This window comes from Nelusetta ayraudi, unplaced genomic scaffold (genome assembly GCF_046127955.1).
Source record: "Nelusetta ayraudi isolate G7.1 ecotype Tasmania unplaced genomic scaffold, CSIRO-AGI_Nayr_v1 ptg000033l, whole genome shotgun sequence".
Taxonomy (NCBI): domain Eukaryota; kingdom Metazoa; phylum Chordata; class Actinopteri; order Tetraodontiformes; family Monacanthidae; genus Nelusetta; species Nelusetta ayraudi.
The window spans coordinates 1,062,501-1,085,867 of NW_027466083.1; the positions used below are offsets into that span (position 1 = coordinate 1,062,501).

At 44.1% G+C, this 23,367-nt stretch overlaps 5 protein-coding genes across 10 annotated transcripts in view; 3 read left to right on the top strand and 2 right to left on the bottom strand.

The window, feature by feature from the left end:
- Window positions 1-1,642, top strand: part of LOC142891701 (complement factor B-like) — a 7,265-nt gene extending 5,623 nt beyond the window's left edge. Inside the window, exons 12-18 of the mRNA XM_076031425.1 lie at window positions 106-238; window positions 356-494; window positions 677-753; window positions 892-989; window positions 1,099-1,228; window positions 1,318-1,367; window positions 1,445-1,642. Of these exons, the coding sequence (XP_075887540.1) occupies window positions 106-238; window positions 356-494; window positions 677-753; window positions 892-989; window positions 1,099-1,228; window positions 1,318-1,367; window positions 1,445-1,621 (804 nt within the window). The 3' untranslated portion in view covers window positions 1,622-1,642. The remainder of the gene's footprint in view (window positions 1-105; window positions 239-355; window positions 495-676; window positions 754-891; window positions 990-1,098; window positions 1,229-1,317; window positions 1,368-1,444) is intronic.
- Window positions 1,643-1,759: 117 nt separating this feature from the next.
- layna (layilin a) lies at window positions 1,760-8,660 on the top strand. 2 transcript variants are annotated; one of them, XM_076031432.1, is made up of 7 exons: window positions 1,760-4,690; window positions 4,812-5,109; window positions 5,478-5,635; window positions 5,720-5,764; window positions 5,872-5,934; window positions 6,026-6,122; window positions 6,611-8,660. In XM_076031432.1, the coding sequence occupies exons 1-7, from the start codon at window positions 4,465-4,467 to the stop codon at window positions 7,308-7,310; spliced, it is 1,587 nt and encodes a 528-aa protein (XP_075887547.1). In that variant the 5' UTR covers window positions 1,760-4,464; the 3' UTR covers window positions 7,311-8,660. The 2 variants fall into 2 exon arrangements, with proteins under 2 accessions (XP_075887547.1, XP_075887549.1); XM_076031434.1 differs by lacking the exon at window positions 1,760-4,690 and having other exon boundaries at window positions 4,719-5,109.
- Window positions 8,661-8,703: 43 nt separating this feature from the next.
- On the bottom strand, window positions 8,704-15,358 carry alg9 (ALG9 alpha-1,2-mannosyltransferase). Of its 2 annotated transcripts, XM_076031430.1 has the most exons (15): window positions 15,183-15,358; window positions 14,179-14,314; window positions 13,929-14,063; window positions 13,610-13,680; window positions 13,429-13,517; window positions 13,116-13,251; window positions 12,943-13,030; window positions 12,638-12,743; window positions 11,952-12,074; window positions 11,229-11,383; window positions 11,015-11,144; window positions 9,992-10,139; window positions 9,776-9,905; window positions 9,510-9,640; window positions 8,704-9,396 (listed from the first exon to the last, which is right to left on the bottom strand). In XM_076031430.1, the coding sequence occupies exons 1-15, from the start codon at window positions 15,320-15,322 to the stop codon at window positions 9,273-9,275; spliced, it is 1,842 nt and encodes a 613-aa protein (XP_075887545.1). In that variant the 5' UTR covers window positions 15,323-15,358; the 3' UTR covers window positions 8,704-9,272. The 2 variants fall into 2 exon arrangements, with proteins under 2 accessions (XP_075887545.1, XP_075887544.1); XM_076031429.1 differs by having other exon boundaries at window positions 11,015-11,383.
- A 207-nt stretch (window positions 15,359-15,565) lies between these two features.
- On the bottom strand, window positions 15,566-18,735 carry fdxacb1 (ferredoxin-fold anticodon binding domain containing 1). 3 transcript variants are annotated; one of them, XM_076031427.1, is made up of 6 exons: window positions 18,414-18,735; window positions 18,174-18,296; window positions 17,920-18,076; window positions 17,445-17,648; window positions 17,194-17,352; window positions 15,566-17,101 (listed from the first exon to the last, which is right to left on the bottom strand). In XM_076031427.1, exons 1-6 carry the CDS (start codon window positions 18,499-18,501, stop codon window positions 15,847-15,849), a joined length of 1,986 nt encoding a protein of 661 aa, XP_075887542.1. In that variant the 5' UTR covers window positions 18,502-18,735; the 3' UTR covers window positions 15,566-15,846. The 3 variants fall into 3 exon arrangements, with proteins under 3 accessions (XP_075887542.1, XP_075887543.1, XP_075887541.1); XM_076031428.1 differs by having other exon boundaries at window positions 18,174-18,452; window positions 18,558-18,734; XM_076031426.1 differs by having other exon boundaries at window positions 18,174-18,734.
- Window positions 18,736-18,956: 221 nt separating this feature from the next.
- LOC142891708 (mitochondrial import receptor subunit TOM40B) lies at window positions 18,957-22,966 on the top strand. 2 transcript variants are annotated; one of them, XM_076031437.1, is made up of 11 exons: window positions 18,957-19,130; window positions 19,597-19,796; window positions 20,388-20,455; window positions 20,550-20,642; window positions 20,752-20,853; window positions 20,994-21,099; window positions 21,397-21,519; window positions 21,638-21,714; window positions 21,805-21,907; window positions 22,061-22,790; window positions 22,831-22,966. In XM_076031437.1, the coding sequence occupies exons 2-10, from the start codon at window positions 19,613-19,615 to the stop codon at window positions 22,198-22,200; spliced, it is 996 nt and encodes a 331-aa protein (XP_075887552.1). In that variant the 5' UTR covers window positions 18,957-19,130; window positions 19,597-19,612; the 3' UTR covers window positions 22,201-22,790; window positions 22,831-22,966. The 2 variants fall into 2 exon arrangements, with proteins under 2 accessions (XP_075887552.1, XP_075887553.1); XM_076031438.1 differs by lacking the exon at window positions 18,957-19,130 and adding an exon at window positions 19,236-19,254.
- The last annotated feature ends 401 nt before the right edge of the window (window positions 22,967-23,367 follow it).

A 23,367-nucleotide genomic window follows, 5' to 3' on the forward strand; every position in this document is an offset into this window, starting at 1 on the left:
TTGTGCAAGTTGTGACAGAATGGAGCGAACCTCAAAGATATTTATTTCTGCATTTCTTCCTTTTTACTAAACTTCTAACAAGCCCATATTTTTTTTAAAAACTAGCTCGATGGAACCAGAAGGAATTGTCTGGGCGCTCTGATTACGCCTCAGTTTGTGTTGACTGCTGCTCACTGCTTTGTTTTTGATGATTTACCTGCGAATATCAACGTTGAAATCAACGATCAAGAACCCATGAGTAATAATAAATGTGTATTTAGTGTATTAGTAACTGTCCAGCATTCTCTTTAATAGTTTTCTGTTATCAGTTCTGCAAATAATCAACCAAAATTGTTGCTCTCACCCCCATTTCCAGGAAAAGCCGTTAAACGTCTCTATTTACACCCAAAGTACAATATCAGTGCTAAAGTAAAAGAGGGTGTGAAAGAGTTCTACGACTACGACGTGGCTCTTATCCAGTTGGAGGACCCTGTTCACATATCCATTTTAGCAAGGTGAGAACTCAAGATTAGTAGACTTCGTATTCAGCTGACATGGGCACTTATTATTTGTTTGTTTTTTCATTGCGTAAAGAACCTAATCTGCATCTGTAATAAACACTGGTGCTTGTAATTTGCTTTAAAAAAAAAAAAAAAGGACCATTCGTCTAATTGTTTTTTGAAATCTTATTTCTCAGGCCGATTTGCATACCTTGCACCCTGGAGACAAACACTGCTCTGAAACTACCTGCAGATTCCACCTGTTTACAACAAAGTAATGCTGCTCTCATTGTTTAACCTGAAAGAACAGAGGCGCTTATTTTGATCAAACTGAAAGCTCTGAAGTTACACAAGACTACAGAGAAAGCTCAATTTTTGCAGTTTACTGTATGTCTGTGTTCTCTTAATATAGGGCAATTTTTGTTAAAGAATCAAATCGAGCCACTCAACTTCCTGACAAAATCAAACGGCCTACAGAAAAAAACTGTCCGTGCAAAGCTCGGGGATAACGTGAGTTTTCTGACTTGACTCCTGCATGCACCTTGTACTCCATTCTTTACATTTTGGCAGATTTGGCTGAGGTCACATTTCATCCTCATGACTTACTCATTACTTACAGAGAGTGGCTTGCATTAGCCACGCATTACAGGCAGACGGCATAACAACGAAAAAAGCTGAGGTGGCTGTTACCGATCACTTCCTGTGCACCGGTGGGCTTGAACCTGAGAGAGATCATATAGCGTGCACAGGTACAGAATGGTCTCACCTGCACAGACATAAGATTGATCCACCATTGCTTTTGATCCCAGAAACATCAACTTTAGTTTTTATCTGTCAGGTGACTCTGGAGGTGCTGTGTTCAAGACCTTTGAACATCGTACAGTGCAGGTAAACAGGCCTTTCCTCTCCACCGGGGCTACCACAAGTGCTTGAGAGTGGTAGTAACTGTCTGTGTTCTCTTCAAGGTTGGAGTGGTCAGCTGGGGAACCAAGAAGCAGTGCAAAGGGGGCGGCCTCGTCGAGTCAAACGCGGACTCCAGAGACTTCCATATCAATCTTTTTGATGTTGTGGATTTTCTGAAATCCATCCTGGCAAACGATGCACAAGAGGACTTTGAGTCACTTGTGTTTTTGGAGAACTAGTGCATTTGTGACATCAGTTTATCTCATGAAAATCTTCAAATGGCCACGATGATGACATACGACAACACATGCAATCAAGGATAATTTGAGAGGCAAAGAACATAAACTGAGAAGATTTAAAGATATGTTAGGATCAAATCTGGACATGACAGCTAGAATGCATTACCGTTCAGTACTTTCACGAGGTGAGCTGTGACTAGTCTGTAAGCTAATCTACAACCCTGACATGAGAGCACCTTGTAGTTTTAGCTGTTTACCTGTATCGCTATTTGATTTGTGCATAAAAAAAAGCTATGTTTTCTTTTGACCGACTGACAGCTTGTTTTGAAAGTTGATTTTTATTTGCATCCAAGATGATGACACAATAATAGAGAGGAAAGGGCAAAGCTCTAGATAGGAAAAGCTGTTTTTGCCTTCACAAATCGGTTGTTGCATCCACCTCTTTGAACTAATACGGCTTTCAAAAGATATTTAAAAGAGGAATAAAATATCTCTACGGCACTTGAAAGGTTTCATCAAAATGCCCTCCATGCATCAGGTCTGCTGATTATGCTGTCCGGCCTCCCTGCAGGTCAGTGGCTCAGGCAGGACTCCAGCGTTCTGGCAGGCATACGCAATGCAGACTCTGAGTCTGGCTGGATGCCAACTCACATCATTTAAATTGAATTTAGCGAAGAGATTCAAAGGGTTTTTTTGTGAGTAATTGAGTTCTTTTCTTTCTCTCTCTGGCTTTGACATGGAAATGATCTGGGATTGTCATTCATTGCTGTGTCTTAATGGCCCTCCAACGAATAAGGCCAGTGCAATATAACTGATTTGTTGCGGTCAGAGCAAGTTTATGGCTTAATCAAGTATTTTTACCTAAACAGAGCACATCTGATTGCTTATCTATTCAGTTCTGTGGAAAAGCAGGGGAAAACTGAGGATTTCTGGGTAACTTGTCAAAACATATGAGAATAGTGACATTCCACTGATATTGTAAAAAAAAAAAAAAGGGGGGGGGGGAGAGTGAGAGAGAGAGAGAAGTTGTGTTTGAGAGAGCTCCATGATGTACCGGCCTCCCTTGGGGTACATTCATCCAGTTTCTCTTTCACTAATTAAGGGAGGAGGGAGGAGATCAGTGGTAGGAGGGGCCAGAGGTGGACAGACAGACTGTGTGTGAGAGGAGAGGCAAATGAGAGACACCTAATTGAATGAAAGCCTCTCAGAGGCTGTAAACATAGGATGAAATTTAAGTTCCCCATTCAATCCCCACGGACGACTCAGTTACCGCACCGTCTTCCAGACCATCACCTGCTAATGCTGACATCCCGTAGCCCGCTTTCAATTTGAACAAAAAGCCCATTCGGCTGAAATCAATCCGTCACGCCATTAGAAGGCTTGAGATGGAGCAACACGCCTGCAGATTGGACGTTCTGGGCAGACCACCCCTTCCACTGCCGCACTCGTTATCAATTCAACGCCAGCAGCACACGCAGCATCTTCCTGATGAAGCGTCCCACTGCTTAAACCCCGGCTGATCTGTCTCTCGGTGAGCCCTAAATCAACCTTACAGGGCCATTTTAGAAATTACTACCATTAAGAATTGCCGACATACACTTTTCCCCCATTTGTGCAGAGAAAAGCAGGTCATGCTCACACGCCTCTGCATCTTCTGCTGACGTTTGGATATAAAAGCAGCCTTGTATGAGCGGAGGGCATGGATGTCATATTCATCTTGGAGTAGTTTGTGTGTTCCCTGTAGGAATAACAATTAAACAACACTCAAAAGGTCAACATGATTACAGATAGGCAGAAAAAGACATGTTGGAGCTTCTCACTGTTTGTTTTGTTTGGTTTATATACCGGCCACATAAATAATTGCTATGCAACAACCCTTTTTTTTTAGCAACCACAATGACACGAAGGGTGGACACAGTTTTGTCAAAACCCAGAAACCTCTTTATTGACTATAAAGTGGGTCGTCCCTTCTGACATATGGCTTTGTGTGTGTTCTTTTCATGGGTTTTCAGTGGGCGGGACTCCTACCGGGTAAAAAGATGAGGTCATGCGGTGGTTTGTTTGTTTTGCCAGACCTCTGTCAATCAAATAAACCACACCCACACAGTTCAGAGGAAGATTTCTTATGGTCTCTAGAGTCACATGGATCTGAATATTCTAAACTTTAGCATTTTTCTTTGTTAAAATGTAAAGCACATGTGGATTATCATTTTTTCTGGATGGAGGTATATTTATTAAAGCCTTATAGGAAATACGTGCTCTCTTCAAAATAAAATGAAACACTCGTGTCCTTCCGGATACGTCCTCTGTTTCCTCTGTAATAGCGGCACACAAACGGATGGACATTTTGTCTTTATTACGGACCAGGGAGCCATATTTCAAAAAAGAAAATTCCTTATTGAGTTTGAAGAGATCATTTTCATGTAACACTTTTGTGATGGTAATCGAAGGCTTAAGTAATAAAGGAAGGAGTGAAATCTGCCTCCTGTCAGCGTTTACGATGAGAAGCACTTGCATGATTAGATGTCTGGCAATCGATGCAGCATCTTCTCCCAATCATTAAGACTGCTCTTAACAGATTACAGCCCCCTCTCAAACACGCAGCCTATTCTCCTCCGTCTCCTCCTCCTCCTCCTCCTCCTCCTCTTGCTCCTCCTTCACTCTCAAACATTCTTGCCTTGCGCAGGCAGAGATTACATATAGGGGATTTGCCTCTGAGGCTGCTTCCCCTCTGAACTTCCTTTCAAGCATTTCTGATGCCAGACTACGGTTAATCTGGATTACTTGCCGGCCAATTAGACCGTGGTATATCAAACTAGTCGGTGAAGTGACGACCATCAGAGATGGACCTGGTCATGATCTTCTGCTGCCTCCTGCTTTTCTCATTCGATCCAGCTGTAGCCACAAGCCTCATTACAGGTAAGCTGCGCGCAAAGCAACTCAATACAAAGACGCACATTTCTCAATTAAATATGCATCCATCTTTGGTTCCCTCATGGCCTGACCTCTTGCCACTTATTTGGGGGGGTGCGTTGGGTGACCTCTCAGCGGATTTGTTTGAAGCCAGAGGTAGGCAACACACTCTTCTCCCACAAAGCTTCCACAACTGTGTCTGCAACTGAGAGGCTAGAATCAAACGGATATGGAAGCGGTTGGCGCTTCGTAACGAGCTCTCCGAATATGATTGCAGGCCAACGAGTGTGCAAGGCAGGAAAAGCTAAACCGTGCTACAAGCTGGCCTACTTCTCCGAGCTCAGGCGGAGGCTGAACTTCATGGAGGCAGATCTGGCCTGCAGGCGGGACGGGGGGCAGCTGCTCAGCATCGAGTCCGAATCGGAGCAGAAGGTGGTGGAGCAGCTCATCACAGAGCTGCGTCCAGGCGATGGAGACTTCTGGATCGGTCTCCGCCGGAACCACGGAAACGAGGACAGCAGCTCAGACTGCTCCCCACAGTACTACTGGGCTGATGGGAGCAAATCTACTTTCAGGTAGGTGGAGGTGGAAGTGGGAGGGGTTCTAATACCGTCAAGAAGTCCATTGACTTTTGAAACGGTGATATATTTCTTTCAGTTTACAGAAAATACATTTTGGGTGAAGGCATAACTGTCTTTATTACTAGTACTGTTTTCCTGCATCAAGGATTTTTATTTATTAAGAGTCCCAGACCTTCAGGCTGCTTCAGTTTCTTATGTGTGATTTGATTGACATGAAATGAGAGAGAGAGAGAGAGAGATGTCAAATGTCAAATGGACTCAACAACATGTGTTGATTCAGAGGTGCTGTGTGTGTGTGTGTGTGTGTGTGTGTGTGTGTGTGTGTGTGTGTGTGTGTGTGTGTGTGTGTGTGTGTGTTCTAGGAACTGGCACTGGGATGAGCCTTCATGCGGCTACGAGGTGTGTGTGGTGATGTACCACCAGCCCTCTGCTCCCCCCGGCATGGGCGGGCTGTACATGTTTCAGTGGAATGACGACAACTGTGAAACAAAGAACAACTTCATCTGCAAATACACTGCAGGTATTGCTGGAACAGTGTTGCCACATTATTCTGATTGAGAAAAAAAGTCCAAACTTTTCTAACCACGGCATGTTTTCTGCACAGGGGAACCTGAGGACCCCTCCCCTTCCCCCAACTCCAATCAAACAAGTAAATCACACTCGATATGACTGTTAAATAAAAAACTTTATTTGATGTCGCAAAGACGTTATGCCATCTTTTTTTTTTTTGTTTTCTGTGTTTTTTTTAAATGACAGATGTCTTCTCTCCATCTGTGTTGCCGTGGAATCCAGGAAACAGCAACGGGAAGCGACCTCCAGGTAAACAGACCCGCTCAGCCCCCCCGACTGAAACAAAAGCACGAAAGCCTCTCAAGTGGAAACGCTCACGTTGCTTCTGTCTGTTTTCCAGCTCTGAATCTGTTTTACATTATCATCCCCATCATTCCTCTGATCGTGCTCTTGCTGACTGTCGCTGGAGTTTGCTGCTTTAAATTACTGGCCAGACGGTGAGGAACCCATATATGACACGATTATGCCACATTATACGTTATAATTGGATGTACCAATCATAAAGCACACATCAATGATTTTTGCATTTGTGTTGTCACACTTCCTGAGGTACAAAGCGGGGTCGTGACACTATGACAATTTTTGATTTTTTTTTTTTAAATGATTTTGAATACAAAGAAACTGAATAATTACTTGTAGGCATTTCAGAGACACAAGGTCCAGTGTAATAGCTGTTTAGATCATTAATGCACAGTGTCATCGCTGAACATGAGCTGGCATTTACTCCAATCTAATCAATGACTGACTTTAATTTACACTGCTCATTAGCTGTAAACCAGTAGCCATTTTTAAAAACATCACAAACAAAAGTATGCATACATTTCGGGCAACACTGTTGCATCCGCATCCCTTGCAAAGGCCAAACAGCTTCTGGTTTTACTTGGAAACACTGATCTCAGTTTGTGTCTGCCTGCGTGCGATGCAGGCGGAAGAAAGAGCAAAAGTCGGAGGTTTGCCAGACGGAGCCGGGCCCCAGTCCCGCGCCCACCGACGTCTACAACGTCATTCGCTCCCAGAAGGACGACGACCTGGTGTCGGCACGCCCAAACACCAAGAACACCTCCTTCCTGTGCTCGTCGCCCGACACTCCGACAGGTGATTACGACAACCTGGGCGGCCGGGACACAGAGAGTGGATTTGTCACGCTTGCTAGCACGGAAAGCGGCTTCCTGAACTTTGACCTGAACGACCTGAGCCTCGGCCGTCGAGGCACCTTCTACGACACCAGCTTGGGCCGCACGGGGAAGAGGGACTCGACCGCCGGCACTCTGGGTGGCTCGGGGCCGAGGGAGTTTTGCGACCGGAGTCTTGGCCGCCGCACGACGAAGAGCGAGCACTACGGCACCGGCAGCTACGTGGACCACGGGCTGTACGACGGCAGCGTGAGGCGAGGCAGCGACATCTATGACTCCAAAACTCGGTCAGGAAGTCACACGATGAGGCCGGATCTGTATCACACGTATGTCACCAGTGGCAAGGAGGAGACTTTCCAGACCAGCCTGAGTAACCACGGAAACCAGAAATCCTACCAGGCCAATCTGGATTGCTACATCAGCGGCCTCACGCTCGGTGGCAAAGGGAGGTACTTCAATGAACAGGACTGGATGAGCAGGCATAACTACTGATTCTCCACAGAAGTCTTTGTGTTTGTGCATCGTGAGGAGAAGACAAGTGGAGTTGAAGAGAAAGTTCTGCTGCATATATATTCAAGCGGCTTTTGGGACACAAGTTGGACATCGGGAAAAAGTGCCACCGATGGCATCTGTCGCATCAAGTCTGACATCCTCCACCTGTGCTCAAGACGACAAAAAAAAACAAGATCACAATCCAAAATGTCAACACCAGTTCAGAGAAGTTATTCTTTGTTACAACTGCAAGATGTTAAAAAAGCCAAACAAAATCCAAAATATGATTTGTCCTTTAGACTTAGATGTATAATGAAGCAGTGTGCCTTAGAAATGCCAAGAAGCACTAACTGAATTATTGGACACTCTGTCTTGATTGGTTGTACTGTGAGTAATGTGGGCATCACACAGTGACAAAGACAAGAGAATGTTGATTTTGACGAGTCAGTCAGTGACGATGACTCACAACTCTGTCATCTTCTCCGGCCGTTGCTCTGACCCTTCATCATCTAGTTTGATACTTCAAATGTAATTATTTTCACACCTTTTTTGAATTTAAATTCAAAAATTCATTTCAATTCATTCATTCATTCATTCATTAAATTCAAATTCATTCATTAAATTCAAATTCTTTTGTGATTGGCAAACTACCTCTGAAATGTTGACAGGCGTTCTTGGGAAACCGCAGCGAGTAACAGAAAACAGCTCGCAACAATGACCCACACTGACTGACTGCAAGGAAAAGGACCGTTCAAAATCCAACGCGACGAATGACTGAATATGTGACAGCATTCAAAAACGCTGCGTTATGCAGCCAGTTTGCATGGTTTCGTCACAGTGCCCCTTGCTTTCTAGTGTGACTGCTGAGGTTTCTGATGAATCCATTTGTCGTGCCTGAAAATAATTTTGCATCCGACTTTTCTGATATAAATAGGCCACCTCAACAGGCCATAAACCACTGCAGCTGGTAGAGTAGTTATGTGTTTTCTTTATGTATTGCAAGTGTTTTGACAAGACCTTAAATTGTGAAATGTGTGAGATGCTGAATTGATTTTCCACAGCTGATGGTTTCTTAATTTATTAATGGCACTGGGCCACCTATTGATCACTGTGTGCGATGCCAAATGCAATGCTAGCAAGTGGAAAGGTAGCACATGCAGCAAGTTCAGCTTGAGTGCCTGCACAGCACAGCACAGCAAAAGCATGCTGATGACGAGCATAATGATCTATTGCCTTGTTATTACTGTTAATTCTGTCGCATTAATGCCTTGATTCCTCTCCTGTAAGCGAGACTGGTTTGTATGTTTGATATACTCTCAGATATTCAAGTAAAATAAAAGTAGGAAGTCATGCGTGTGTTTGGCTGTCTAATAATGCAAATAAAAGAACAGGATGTAGTCACAGTTATGTTTTAATTAACATTTCAGGTTAAATTAGTCACACTCCATTGGTTTCATTCACCTCCATCGTCACACTTGACCAAACACACAACAAGATGCTGCTCAAATGGAAACAAGTAAACACTTCATGTGTCTTGAACAGTTAAAAAAAATAAAAAAAATCCTTCCAGTGGGACCACATTATTGATAAGAAAAATTCAACTTGTTTTCACTGGCCAGCACTGGGTGACATACACTTGAAATCTTGTGTCAGCGCTCAACTGCAACATAGCTGTAAAAACGCAAATACGAACTGACAGAAGTGCGGATGCACAGGTCCTGCTGATACCAGCCAATCCCATTTGCACATCCAACTCGCCAAGTTTCTGTGTGGACAGACACACCGACAGCCGACGAGACCGTCGGTAAGAGGGTCCGATCTTTACACACTTCATGAGGCAACTGCTTCGAATCTCATACACACAACACATTTATTAAACGATCACCCACACATAAATACCAGCTGAACTGAAGTGATTGATATCTGTTGATTCTGTACCGAGTACCAGGCTGCGGTCAGAGGTCAGCCGTGGGTCCGCTTGCGAGGCTGCTTTTGCCGTCGGGGTTTTAAGATGACGTATCGTCTGTAGGTGGTGTGATGGTCTGATAAAAAGGGGATGTAGAAAGCTCTGAGGAGAGGATGTGACCTGGCAGAGAAAACGGTGAATTCAGAACACAATCAAGCTCTGTGCAAAAACAGCTTTCCACTGTAAAATTTAAATGTTGAAAGCATTTAAATGCAGCGTCAATGTCTTCCTACTTTGATGCGTGAAGGAAAGGCTTATAGGCGATGACGTTCCACTCTTCCTTGCTAGCTGAGTAGCGAGGCTCCAGTGGCGTCTCTTCTTCTGTGTCCAAGTCCACCAAATAGTGGCACTGGCGTAAATCCACCTGGGCGAGGAGAATATTGGACCATTTTCATCAAGAAAACAAATACAGAAAGAATTTCAAAAAATAAAAACGTGCAAATCCAATAAGATGAGAGTTCAAGGCTGCTACCAACAGTGCCACGTGTCTGTGACTCACATATCTGGTTGGCTCCTCCAGATTCTGGTCATTCATATGAGCCGGGATGATCTGCGTGGGCAGAGGTCCCGAAGCAAAAGGCTGAGGAAGCTGCCCTTTAAACTCGGACTGAATGAAGTGCAGCTGCCAGCTGGAAATAAAATGGTCAAGTGAATTTGTGAATCAGCACGAAGGAAATGCACCGCAGTTAAATAGCTGCCACTGCAGGACACTGACTTGTGTGGCAGAAGGAAGCTGCTTGGGAAGCGGTACCACTCCTTGCCCACGCACACACTGACAGGCCGGCCTTCAGGGACCGAGTGAAGGGTTGGATCCTTGGCAATGCGATGGAATTCTGGGTAGAGGTCCAAAGGGGCGTGGTAGCCTGCAGACAGAAAAAAAATAACAACAACAATAATGAAAACCAATGAAATCTTACATTGTCATCATAAAACAGTAGGTACAGCAGATGCCTGCAGGAAAAATATAAAAAAATATGTGGAACAGGTTCGGTGTGGACGTAAAGGAAAGCCAAACCGTGGGACAATTTAAGAATAAATATAAAAATATTATATTAACCCTTTAAGCGCCAGAATTTATTCAAGAAAATATTCAATTTTGATATCAAGATTTTAAATGGACGTGACTTGAAAGTGGTTAGAGATAAAGCCATACTGTAATTGAGAAAAATCTTCAGTATGACCCAAACTTTGTGAAGAGTAAATTTTTGTTTGTCTGTCTGTCTGTTTTTGTATTATGTCAGATGTCAGGGGTCTGTATGTCAGATCCCTGTCTCCACAATACCACACAGGCTCATCAAAATGTTTTATCCACTTTTGATAATTTTCCACATATCTCAAACAGACCCAGCCATCATCACTGTAATTTACAGGGTGACCACGAACATCCCTGCTGCCTCCACGGGCACTGGCTGGGCGTTTCCTCCTACAGTTTCTACCACGTTATTTCTGGTATCATATATTTAATCTAGCCTTAAAATGATAAATATATTTGAGTGCAGGTGTAGTTCTTGATAAATCTGTACTTCTTTCTACCCCCTTTCAAACATGAGAAACACTATTTATCTTGTACTGTTCTGCTGTCTGTTTCTTACGCTCTTTGCTTGTCTTTGTTTTTTTAATTCTATCGTTTTATTGTTGTTAATATGTTCAAAATGAAGAAAATTAAAGATAAAAAGCCCCACTAAAAATTGCTGATGCCAGTTGTTTGAGTCCAAAACTTGAAAACCTTGTTGCCTACCTCTGAAGAGGGCCACAGAGCGAGACAGGGACAGCACCGTGAAAGCCATGACTGCGCTCAGAGCCAACCAGTTGGATGAGACTGTGTAGTGTTCCAGTCTATACCTCTGGAACAGGAAGTGGTAACATTTCTGCAAGTGAACAGAAGGTTTTAAACACAAACATTCAGGATCAGCGGGAAAACCAACTGCTGCCACTACTTTTTGAGGACACACCTGTAGAGAAGAGAGGGCAACTGCTCCGCTCAGGCAGACCAGGGGATAGATGGGGAAGAGGAAACGCTCCTCTTTGTGCGGTCGGGTGAAGAAAACCAACATCCACAGATACATGGGAGACAGCGTCAGCCAGTATGGACGACCCAGGTTCTGCACTGCAGGAAACACGTGTGCACACTTGTTATGACACGGGGTGCTGGGGCGCAAGCGGCACGAAAATAACTGAATAACAGAAGGCAACTTTTCATTAAAGAAAAAAAATCATTAGAAAAATGTAAATGCGGACAAAAACATTAATAAAAAAATCAGCATCCATGTGCAAAGGCTTTTAGCAGGTCAGTTGAAATGAGTCTAAGAGTTCTGCACAATTCTCGATTTAAAAAGATTTCTGTTAATGTCAAATACGACGACTTAGTCCAGGCTAACAGTTTTAAGATCAAATCCGTGTCTTAAAATAACCTGCTGCAACTGTCCTGAACAATGTGAACAGGAGGGCAAGATGAGTAAAAGAAAGAGAAAGTGTGTCAAGAGCCATTAGCCAATAAACAACATGCTGGTCAGAGTTTTGTTGATCTAAATGACGAAAACCTGTCACATCCCCCACAAACAGGACAGACAATGATAAAACACACACACACACACACACACACACACACACACACACACACACACACACACACACACACACACACACACACACACACACACACACACACTCCTCACCATTGAACCTGTGCAACAGTGTCTCCATGAGAGCAGTGAGGGGCAGAGAAAATAGTGCCAATGCAAACACGAGGTTAAAGTTCAGGGTGCCATTTACAAAGTAGAAATGCCACGGCTCCGTGCCTGAAAACACAGCAAGAAAAAAGATTTGTCAACCGCAAACATTTTTTGAAACATTTTTATCTGATTAAAATATTTTTAAAAAAACCTGCAGCCATGAGCGCTGCAAGAGAAAATGGGAGGAAATTTAAAGGTTACTCCTAATGCTGGTGTAGCGTCCAATGATCGAGTCTTGTTCTACCACCTAACAACAACAACAGCTTACATCCTAGTTTTTGCAAGGGGCCACATGACAAACCTGAATCGTGTCAGGGGGCCATGGAAGTTTTGTCCATGGGAGGGGGGGAGGGGGGGGGGTGCTGGTGGGAAATTGCGTTAAAGTCATGTGAAAGTGTAGTCGGAGAGGGGAGGGGGCGTGGGGGTGGGAAGTCTCTCTCTCTCTAGACTTTTCCCAGGTCTGTTTTAGAAGGTCTGATGGCTCCTCTAGAGGCCATTATTAAAAGTGCAGCTCTTTATATTTTCACTTGCTCCATCAGACTCACAGTAGATACTAAAAATAAAAATAACTATATTTTAAAACCAACTTCTGATGTTAAAACATAAACGAGGGTTTCCTTGCTTATTACCATAAAGATCAGGTCCATGTGATGTGAATACATTATACAGCAGAATATTGAGCGGTGCAACAACTGCTTTGCCATAGAAGTAAGAGTCCACAGCCACCAAGGGGACCTAAGACAGCACACAGGATAAAGCAAAGTAAACATCTGTTAATATCCCTCTCTCTGTTTTTTTTTTTTTTAGTAAACTCTTCAATAAAGTGTTTTTGCACTCAGAGCAAATGCCTGGTGTGTATCTATCCTTTGTAGTAGTAATTTGGAAATGAGAGCTGTGTTTTGCGTTAAAAAAATAAATAAAAAAATGTTCGCACCAGTAGAAGAAGAAGCGCAACAACCGACCAGGTGATGAAACTTTTCCACTGCCTCTTCAACACCAACAGGTCAAAGGCAATCGGAATCCTGCAGAGGAGGTGAGTAAGGAGCTGTTTATTAATCTGGGAAAAACACAAACTCCCGTACGTGCCCTCTAGTTTATACGCCTTACCCAGTTAGAGCAGAGAATGGCCATCCAACAATAGCACCGGCTGCAACACCCAAAACTGCTAATGGCGTTGAGTCCTGAAACCATCCCGTCATGGCAATCAGCGTGGTGTACATGCAGAAGGAAGAAGGCAGGAACGCTGAGGAAAGATAAAAGGGGAGTTGGGGCTGGTGAAGCAGTGATGAACAAAGAGCTACCAGTCAAGACAAAGGTCAGAGTCTCGGGCTCCATCCCTGCTCTCATTAAGTTAACTTGTTTGGTTAGGAATGACGAGAGAGGTGAGTGTGGATCAGCCTGGTGTGAGAATGTGACCAACCAGCAGATGAGCAGAACATTCCAGTGCTCAGGACCAGGAATGCCAACATCAGACGGCCAACATGCAACCCAAACTTCTTACACACTGCCCTGTGTCAGACACACAAACCAACCAGTTAGCTTGATCGGTGCTGTCGGCCGCGAGCGCGTTAACCAAAGCGTGGCGGTTTTTTAACACTCACTTGTAGAAATAGAGCTCGCAGACACAGCAGGAGAACGCTAAGACACATCGCACAAAGTAGAACACCAACACCTGCAACACAGCGATGACCAAAAAAACCCTGAAGCCTCTGCAAAGAGTGAGCAAATATGTACCTGCTGCACATGAACACAAAGCTGGTAATAAATATAGAAGCAAGAAACCCTCAGTAATCAAAAACATAAACAACAACGCACAAATGGGACCGCCTTGAAAACGAGATGGTGCATCTCAAGGCGTTTCTCCCAATCTCAATCTCAATAACAGCACACCCAATAATGACGGCCGGTTCAAATAGTTACCTTGTTTGTCTGTAGGACGTGCGCGTGCAAACAAGCAGGAAGAGCGTGTAGCCACAAGTAAGCATATGATCTGATGGCGTACAGCGGAGAGTACTCCCACGTCTGCATCCCCGTACCGTACAGCAGGAAGTGCATCTGTCAAAATAGCAAGCATTTAGATATACAGCTGTCATACGGCAGACATTCAGAAAGAATGAAAAAACAAAAAAAAACAGAAAGCTTGTCAGATGCGGCCCCTTTCAGGACTCACGGGTTCCCAGTAGTTAAAGGTCTCATCGCAGTCGGAGATGTTGCTGAGCAAAGCCGCACAGAATCGGGCAGAGAGCAGACATTTGAATGCAGTGGAGCCTTCCGGAGCCCAAACCTGCCCTCCACGACTGACTGAGCTGTAAAAAAAAACACAATATCAAAAAGATGCACAATTAGAAATTACCCCCCAACAACTACGCTTATGTTCACCAAGAACTAAAATAATAATAATAATAATAATAATAATAATAATAATAATAATATATATTTTTTTTTATTGTTTTGTATTTTGTAGTTACGTTATGTTGGCAAGGTGTTTTTTTCTTGTGTGTGTGTGTGTGTGTGTGTGTGTGTGAGAGTGAGAGAGAGAGAGAGAGAGATTAACAAACTGTATAATGTGTCTGAAGACGAATGAATGGACGACAACACCTGCGTTGAATCCTCCGGTCCACGCCCACCACCACTCAGATTACTCACGGTTAGTTTCCGGAGCGGCAGTTTAGCGTCTGATCCTCGCATGTTGCGTTACGACACGTCATCTCAAGACCTAATACAATTATGTCCAACTACTTGTGCACCGCGCACCAAGCAGGACTCTGTGGTGAGCTCTTGCTGAACACGAGGTGACCCACTCGCCGCTGTCAGTGCTCGCTGAACTGGCGGACTCACTGACGGCAGCGGGGGGAATGAATGAACCGGAGCAGGAGGCAACCCCGCTACTACTGCTGCTGCTGCTGCTCCGTCAAAACAAAAACAATGGAACGACTTGCCCGCCGGCGTGGCAGAAGCACGGCTAAAACCCCCATTAGAAGACAAAACGCCTCAAACCGACGGACGTCTGAGTTTTAACGCGGGAGTTGTCAACTGCCGTTTACTTATTAGGATCGATACTTGTGAGCACGTAGCGAGCTAGCTAGCTGGACCTGCGTCGGGCTGTCATTCAGAGAGATGGCTCTCACTGCCCCGCCGCGGGACCAGTTGTCTCTTCCCTAGGTTCACACTTACTCTTGCCGAGTCTCTGTGCTTTTGCCGTCATCGGCCGCTTTCTCCTCTTTCTGTGGCCGAGCCTCAGCAGGGACGCTTACGTTGTTTGCATCCTGCCTGCTGCCTCGCCTGGTTCGCTGCCGGAGCGCCTTGGCCGCCATGTTTGCCGAAGCTGCCCCCGAGTGACACTTCGTGTATTTCCGTCACTCCCCGGTTATTGACGATTCTACTACTAAAGAGAGCTGCCTGCCTACTTCTCAACCAGGATTAATAAACAACGCATTATATCTAATACACCCCCCCCCCCCCCCTTGCAAAAAAAAAACAAACCCAAAAAAACATCATGGCTAATGACCGGATCTAATTGAAATTATTTTATTTTGAAAGCCAGGACTCATGGATACTCATTTTAATCCAGTTTTATTGCAATCCATTCATGTTTAACAGAATGCACACAATGATTATTAATACGTTACACAGTGAGTGACACAAACGTTTATTTCAAGTTAATATAAGAGCAACTACAGCCACATTTTAAAATACAAGCTAACAAAGCCTCAACCACTGTAAATACTGTTAACTTAATGACATATGCACACTTAGACATTCTAATTGCTCTCAACTTTATTAATTCCGGCTTGGAAACAGGTTAAATGCCCATTCTTCCAATAGATTCCGATGTAAGCTACCTAATAGTAACCTGCAATCGGGAGGAGAGGAAAACTTCCAGCTGTTTGTGAAACTGAAGGGCTTGTGTGTGTGACAGGGCGTGTGTGTGCGAGTGGTAGGTGAGCCTGTAGCAGTAGCTGGTCTGGCTCAGGTCAGGATGCGAGAAGCGGTCGATAAGTTTCACTTGTTGCGCAGTCCCGTGGCTGGCCTCACGGACCAAGGCATGGAACCTCTTCTCCTCCCAGGAGGATCCTGTCCAGAAGCTGATGTCGAAGCGGATATGCTCCGGGAACAGGGAGAATGGCTGGAAAGCCTTCCCTGGCGATGGGCAGAGTGCAAATTGTTTAAGGAAGTGTGGGTCGTGTGACCACAGCAGCCGCCAGTCTGGGATGGAGAACATTAGCACGGCGAGGAGGTCCAAATTAAGGGAGACGTTGACGGTGACTTGTTTGGCCTTTTCGCTGGCGTCACTCGCAAACACCCTTCCGACTACGCCCATTGGCTGTGCCGTCAGACACACATCCTCCTTTGCTGCAACGGTGACCCCATGGGGGGCGAGCAAACGTTCTAGATGTTGTCCAAGCAACATGACTGGCTTAGAGTCTGAGGGGAAAACACCTCTGAACAGCAGCTCATGAAAGCAAGGCATAGCCCAGAGGTTGATGGACACGTTCCGAAACACCAAACCACTCATGCAAAATAATTGTAATAAGCTTGAATCTCCGTTGCGAACACCGCAGACGCCCTCATTTCTGTGTCCCTCATCTATATCACTCTCATTGTTCTCCTCGCCATCCTCTTGACCTCTGTTATTACAGGGCAACTCTTCTTTTTTGTTTAAAAGATCCTCCATCTGTGGTAGCAGAGATGGACGCAGCACATACACACTGCTTTCCCCTTCAGGATCGACCTCAGGAGAGCGAGACAATTTTGAGCTGCTTGTTTCTTTACTTTTCACCGTTTCCTCGTTACCTGAGCTGGCACACATGGCTGTACAAGCGTCTTTGCATTCCTGACTATTCAAACACAATGAATCTCTGTCACTCTCCTTGGAGGTCTCAGGGTCATGTTTGAGGTCTTTCTGAAGCAGCTGGATGGAGTAGCACTGCAAAGTGTTGATATGGTGACAGTGTCCCTGCAGCTCTTTGGCTGTGAGCAGGAGAGGAGTTGTCTCCGTCATCATGGAGACCAACCAGTTGTCTGTCAGTCCTTTGAAAAGCAAATCTTGCGCCAGCCTGACAGGGTGAGTGGAACCAGAGCAGAGAAAGTCCCTGATGAAAAAAAAGGGAGACAGTGAGTTTAGGGTTATGTAACTTTTTAACAGTTGTCACTAAGAGGCATGAGACTTTGAAAGCTACTGTACCTAAATACGTAATCACTGAGCTCAGTGGGTACATTGTACTTGACTTTCTCCTCCCCCAGGGTCTCTTCCACCGCAAGTACCTGAGGAGTGGTGTAGGGGAGGCTGCGAGTGAACACGTGGAGCAAAGCGTTCTCCACATGAAAGCCCTTATCCTGGCTCCTGCACAAGAGTGCCAAACACTTTTTATGCAAATACAGGCACAAGCAGGCTGTGTCTATTAATACACACCAACACTCACCTTTCCTTCTTACCTGTATCCGGTGCACTTATAGCTGTGGTACTTCTCACTTTCAAAGGGTTGGACATCAGTGAGGATCAGGTGCGCCTCCGCTGCCATGGCAGCCACCTGCCAGCTGTTGTGCCACTCTCGCCTGGGGTGGTCTGCCGGTGTACCACCTTGTCCATTGCACAAGGAGACATGAACCTCCCCATCGTCAGCCAACACTTGAACACAGCTGGAAGTAAAAATGAGGAAAAGGTGGTTTGTAATAAACAATTTCCTGACTATTTTCAAGCTCAATGTCACTTTTATAAATTATCCACAACTCTTTGTTTTATATAAATCCACAGTCTTCCAATCAGATAACAATAAAGGTCGCTGTAATTATTTACGGTTAGTTTCATATCATATACTTGCTAAACATAAATTACTTTTAACTAAAGTTTACTCTTATATATTAAAAAAAAAAAAAAAGAAGAAGAAAAGAAAATATCAAAGGTTCGTACCTGTGGAAAAACTCTTTCAAAAGTTCCCTATTCTTTTTGACGCCACTCTTCCTGCCGCAGTGAGGAAAGTTGAACACCACACGGTCGAAAAGGCGACCCTGTAGAGTGGAACAACCTCCCAGCTGTCTGCAGTCCACCTCATACAGCACAGATCCGCCTGGCGAAATAAGGCAAGAAAAGCTGATTACTCCTGACTCACAACAGGAGGACCACGACGAGGGTGTCAACAAGCCAACAACTCAACAAATTCTTACCCGATTTATAGATGATGTCAATGTTATCGGCCGCACCTTGATGCCGCAGTGCCTCATCCTCACTCTGCAGACAAGTGGCCGTGATGCTGGTGGCCGCCGATGAGAGCTGCTGGCACAGAGAGGCTGAAAACGAGAAGTTTCCCTCTCCTACCAGCAAAACGGTACGAGGAGGAGACATGTGCAATGCGAATGGCCCGAAGAAAAACCGGCGAAGTTCGATTGGGTGGGGGGGACACTCACTTTCCAGAGTGAGTGTCACGAAATCTGCCTCTTTACAGCCTGAAGTGCCAAGAGAGGAGGCGAGCGTGGGAGCAACAGTGGTCACCATCAGTCCTCTGGAGATTTGACACGACTGCCGAAATGACTGTCATACTTTCAGATGACCTCCTACTGCTGGATCGTTGAGATGTGTGAATGAAATCTCGCCTGTAGTCTCCCCCAACCCGCTGACACACTGCAGAGCAGATCCGTTGACCTTCTCCTGTTCTCCAGCGGCGTTACTGCGAACACAATCCGTACGGCTTCACCTGTGGGCAACTGTGTGTCACAACTACAGTAGTCCGACCAGAAACATCTATGGACGCTCAGCAGTTTCCACGCCGATTCAAATACCCCCGAATGAAAATTGCTCAAAAATACATGTGGGTTATCTGTATTATTTTTTTGCAATTACATTTACGTTTTACGCTCTTGTTAAAAGTAAAAACTGAGTTTTTTTTTTTGTTGTTGTTGTTTTTTCCCAGGTCGCGGTATTATCGTTGGAGTTTCAGGGGGGAACCATGTGTAATGTGGCGCATCACATCTGGAGTAGGGAGCCCCTTGCAGCATCATTTCGTCCCTGCGCCAATTATTTTTTATACATTAGTCGTTAAATGCCCTAATACTCACATGACAGTTTATCTCGCGTTCGATTCTTTCCGCCGTCCGGGATTTTGAGGTACCTTGGCGAAAACGGAAGTAGGTAGAAAAAGACAAAAGCAGCAGTTTTTCCCTGTTTTGAGGATGCTAAGGTCATGCTAGCTAACGGAATGCACCTGCACCTGACGCGGAAACAACACTGCAGAATGCAAATGACCGAATAGTAATTGAGAATTTAATTACAATTATTTTTATTTCTATTATGACATTTGAGTCTGCAGTGGGACTCAGGAGTGAAGTAGAACGATGGAAAAAAAATAAAATAAACTGTTCATTTTTCATCGCGCAGTATCAAATGATTGTGCTGTTCCCACTTGTATTTTCGGGCTGTTTTCGTATATTTTACTTCCAGTAGGAGTCACTTTGGTTAAAATGTTTGGGCCTAAATTAAGTTGGATTGTCTTTATCTTTTCTCTCTCTCTCTCTCTCTCTCTCTCTCTCTCTCTCTCTCTCTCTCTCTCTCTCTCTCTCTCTCTCACTCTTTTTTTTTTTTTGCATCTTGTAGGACGTGATTTTCCCACATGGGCAGTGTTTTGGCTCTGTCTTCCGGTCCAGGCCATCAGAACTGGCCTTTCTCTACCGAGCCCACTCCTTCTCGTTGGGACAAACACCCTGCACACTGGGACAGTCCACCACGGTGGGAAAAGAGGGATGGCCGCTTACCCAATCCAGGCAGCTTTCACTCTCTCCACAGGAGCTGCAAAGGTAAGACTGGTTTAAAATGTTGTGCAGGGGAACAAAAACGCATCACAGAAATAAGATTGCAAGCAATGTGTAAATTGTGTTACACCATTAAAGAGGATTCAGTTGAAGTGACAAATGCAGCCCCTTCAGCTCGAGGCTGCTGCACCCTCAGTGCAAGAATGAGCGCTACCGCAGGTCATTCCTGCCTGCAGCCATCAGGGTGTACAATTGCACTCTGTGAAATCCCATCCACTGGGATACAACAAAAATCTACAATAACTGTAAATTTCTCTTTTAGATGCAATAGAAACTTAATGATAGCAGAGCATGTAGCACATGTAAATTCAAATGTTTAATATGTAAATATCTTGCTTTTTATCTCGCTTCTTATTTTTCTGTATATACTTACAAATATTTTATTTTTGTCTATATCTTCAGTTAATACAATTCTTGACCTTTTGCACTGTAGCCTTTTTTTGTTGTTGCTGTAATTATGCAAATTTCCCCATGGTGGGATCCATAAAGGTCTTCTTCTTCTTCTTAATAATAAAACTCCCATGCATTTCAGTTCTGAAATGTTTTTAATTTGTCTCTCCTGCGTGCTGTCCTAAGATGTGTTTCCACAGCAGATCGAGGGGGTCAAGATGATCCTTAATAAAACTCTAAGCAGTTTCTTCAAGGTAAAGTCTCAGACGCAACAACGGTTGATGTGAAAAATGCAAAAATGATGCAAGTCTACTTGAAACCTTAACATTGATATGTGTTGGCTTCCAGGTCAGTCATGCTCTGCACATGAGTGCTGTCAGTCCTTCCTACTATAGATTTCACGTGGAGCATCTGCAGTCGGATGATTACAGCAAGGACAAGGTCAAACATGAGTGTTTCCAATCCATCAGCTTTAGGTTTTAACGCTGTTATGGAGTTGTTTTGCCGGAAAATGTTCATTTTTTTTTTGTTTTCTGTTTTTCTATTTCAGGATGCCCCGGCACTGATTGGTGAGATGGACTCCTCAGGTAGTCTGAATGCTCATGCCCTCCTGCATCTCACCGAGCGCGTCCGAGCCAGAACAGTGTTTCAGGTCATTTAAAATTGTCTTTCTCTGTCCTTGAATAAATTCTTACAATCCCTATCCAATCGCTGTTCCTATCTCAATCACAAAAAAATGAGTGCTGTTGGCTTCAAAGGACAGAAGGTGTTACATTTTCAATGTCTTTTTAGACGCAGCAGTCGCAGTTCGTCACATGGCAATTTGAGACAGAGTACAGAGGCAACGACTTCACAGCTGCTGTGACTGTGGCTAACCCAGATATCCTCAGAGAGTCGGGTGAGAAATGAAAAGTGATAAAAGCCATGTGTGAGCACATCTCTTATATTTATAGCTGTCAGTTATTCCTAAAATAAAAGTTGGTTCGTAAAAACAGTTGAAAAATATGTTATATTTATGTTTTAACATTTTCCGTATTTAATTTCTCTGTAATCATAAATAATTTTTTTATGATTTAACATTTTCAGTATTCTGTCAAATATTACTGCATTCAGCATTCTTTTGTTCAGCACTATGTTAGCAATTGTGATGATATGATTTTAATCTAATTTAGTCTGTTTCTGTTTCCTTATACAGTCATTCTTGTTGCACACTTCCTGCAGAGTGTGTCTTCTGGACTGGTACTGGGAGGTGAGTTGGTCTACCATCGGGGGAGAGCAGAGGAAGGAGGAATTCTCACCCTCGCCGGCCAGTACTCAAGTGAGAGATTGTGAATTTGTGCCTATAATCTAATTTGATGTACAAATTGTGTCCTTGTTTGTTTTGCTTGAAAAGCAGCAGCGTTTCAACCTCTTTCTGTCCGTCTCTCAATTTTCAGGACCAAACTGGGTGGCAACGTTGAATGCTGGGAAAGGAGGGGCCCACGCGAGCTACTATCATAGAGCCAACAAACAGGTCGAGCAAATACCATCACACTCCATAAACAGACAGTTTACTGTGGGTTTATTCTTTTGAAACCCATTTGTGTGTGTCTGCATTCACCAGATCCAAGTTGGAGTTGAGTTTGAAGCCAGTACCCGAACACAGGAAACCACAACCTCATTTGGCTACCAGATGGAACTCCCAGAGGCCAATATGGTCTTTCGAGGTAAAACTTCCTCTGCACTGTGTCTGTGAGAAAGAATAAGGCAAAGTAGCACTGACACACAGGCAACCAGCTGTGGCACAGTTCTCATCTTCAAGTGTAATCTGCCTCTAATGAAGCACATGGTTATAACACTTTTATTGTGTTTGTTTGCAGGTATGATAAACAGTCGGTGCATCATAGGAGGCGTGTTGGAGAAGCGCCTGGCGCCGCTCCCTGCCACCCTGATCATGGGTGCCTTTGTAAATCACAGAGGTGACAAGTTACAGGTGGGACTGGGGATCAACGTGGGATAACCTCCTTGTAGCCTCGGTGATGCAACGATATCAAGACCTCCAACCAGAGACCTGTTGTAGAGGTGTGCTTCTATCTTCAAGTGGTCAAACGACCATAAGAGACCCATCCTATGAGCAGCTTCAGAACTCTGGATTGCTTGAATAAAACCTACCTCTTGAATTGGAGGTGATTTTTTTTTTTCTCCTCTTAAATTTTACTACAAAGGAGAATCGGACGCAGATTCTTTGAAGCTCTACAACTAAGACTGGAGGATGCACCGTCCTCTCTGGGTGGAGAAACAGTGATTGAGAAGCTTCCTGCACTAAAACTGAAGAAAATCGTACTTGATGTAGGTCATCGTTCATAGATCTTGTATTAATGTATTGAGAGAGAGAAAAAAAAGCATTTTCCTTAACCTTTTTGTCAACTCAAATATGAAATATGAAATATGTTTTCAAAAAGTCAGCTCAAAATATATTTATGTCCTTATTCTAATTGAGTTATGACAGGTTTCCCATTTCAAAGCTGTTTTCTTGTCAGCCGACGTGTCAGCGGATCAACTTTCCAGAAAGTGGTTGGCAAAAAGGTGTGTGTGTGTGTGTGTGTGTGTGTGTGTGTGTGTGTGTGTGTGTGTGTGTGTGTAAGACCAGTTGATTGCGTGTTTAGTTGTGTGCATGTGTTTTTCCCCCTGGCATTAAGAAGTTTGTGTTAATCCCTGAATAAAACAACAAGCCTTTTGACTGGAAGCAAGCTGGTGCTGCCCCATTAAAAGTAAACTGAAGTTGAGCGCTGTATGAGCTGCTTGGGTTGAACTCCACCGAGCCTGGACTGTTTGTCTTTGCTTTCCATATGGGAACAGTCACCGGTGTGTGCAGCCATCTACCCGGCGACTGGACATTTATCTTGCACAAGACGTTTTAAATATGTATTTATATAAATGATCTTTTGTGAGCAGAGAATTAAGTGGAAACATGACAATATTGTTTAACCTAATCTATTTGTTGGAGTGATGATTTGCCTTCAAATATAGAGTATAAAGAAACCTTTCAACCAGTTGCATGTTGTTGTTTTTTCTCCACTGTGGCTGAATTATTGGCTAAAACGTTTCTTTAAAATTATAAACTGTCTGTGCAGCTAAATAACAGGCATCCTAGTGTTTTCCAGCAGTTAATTTTCCCTCCTAAATT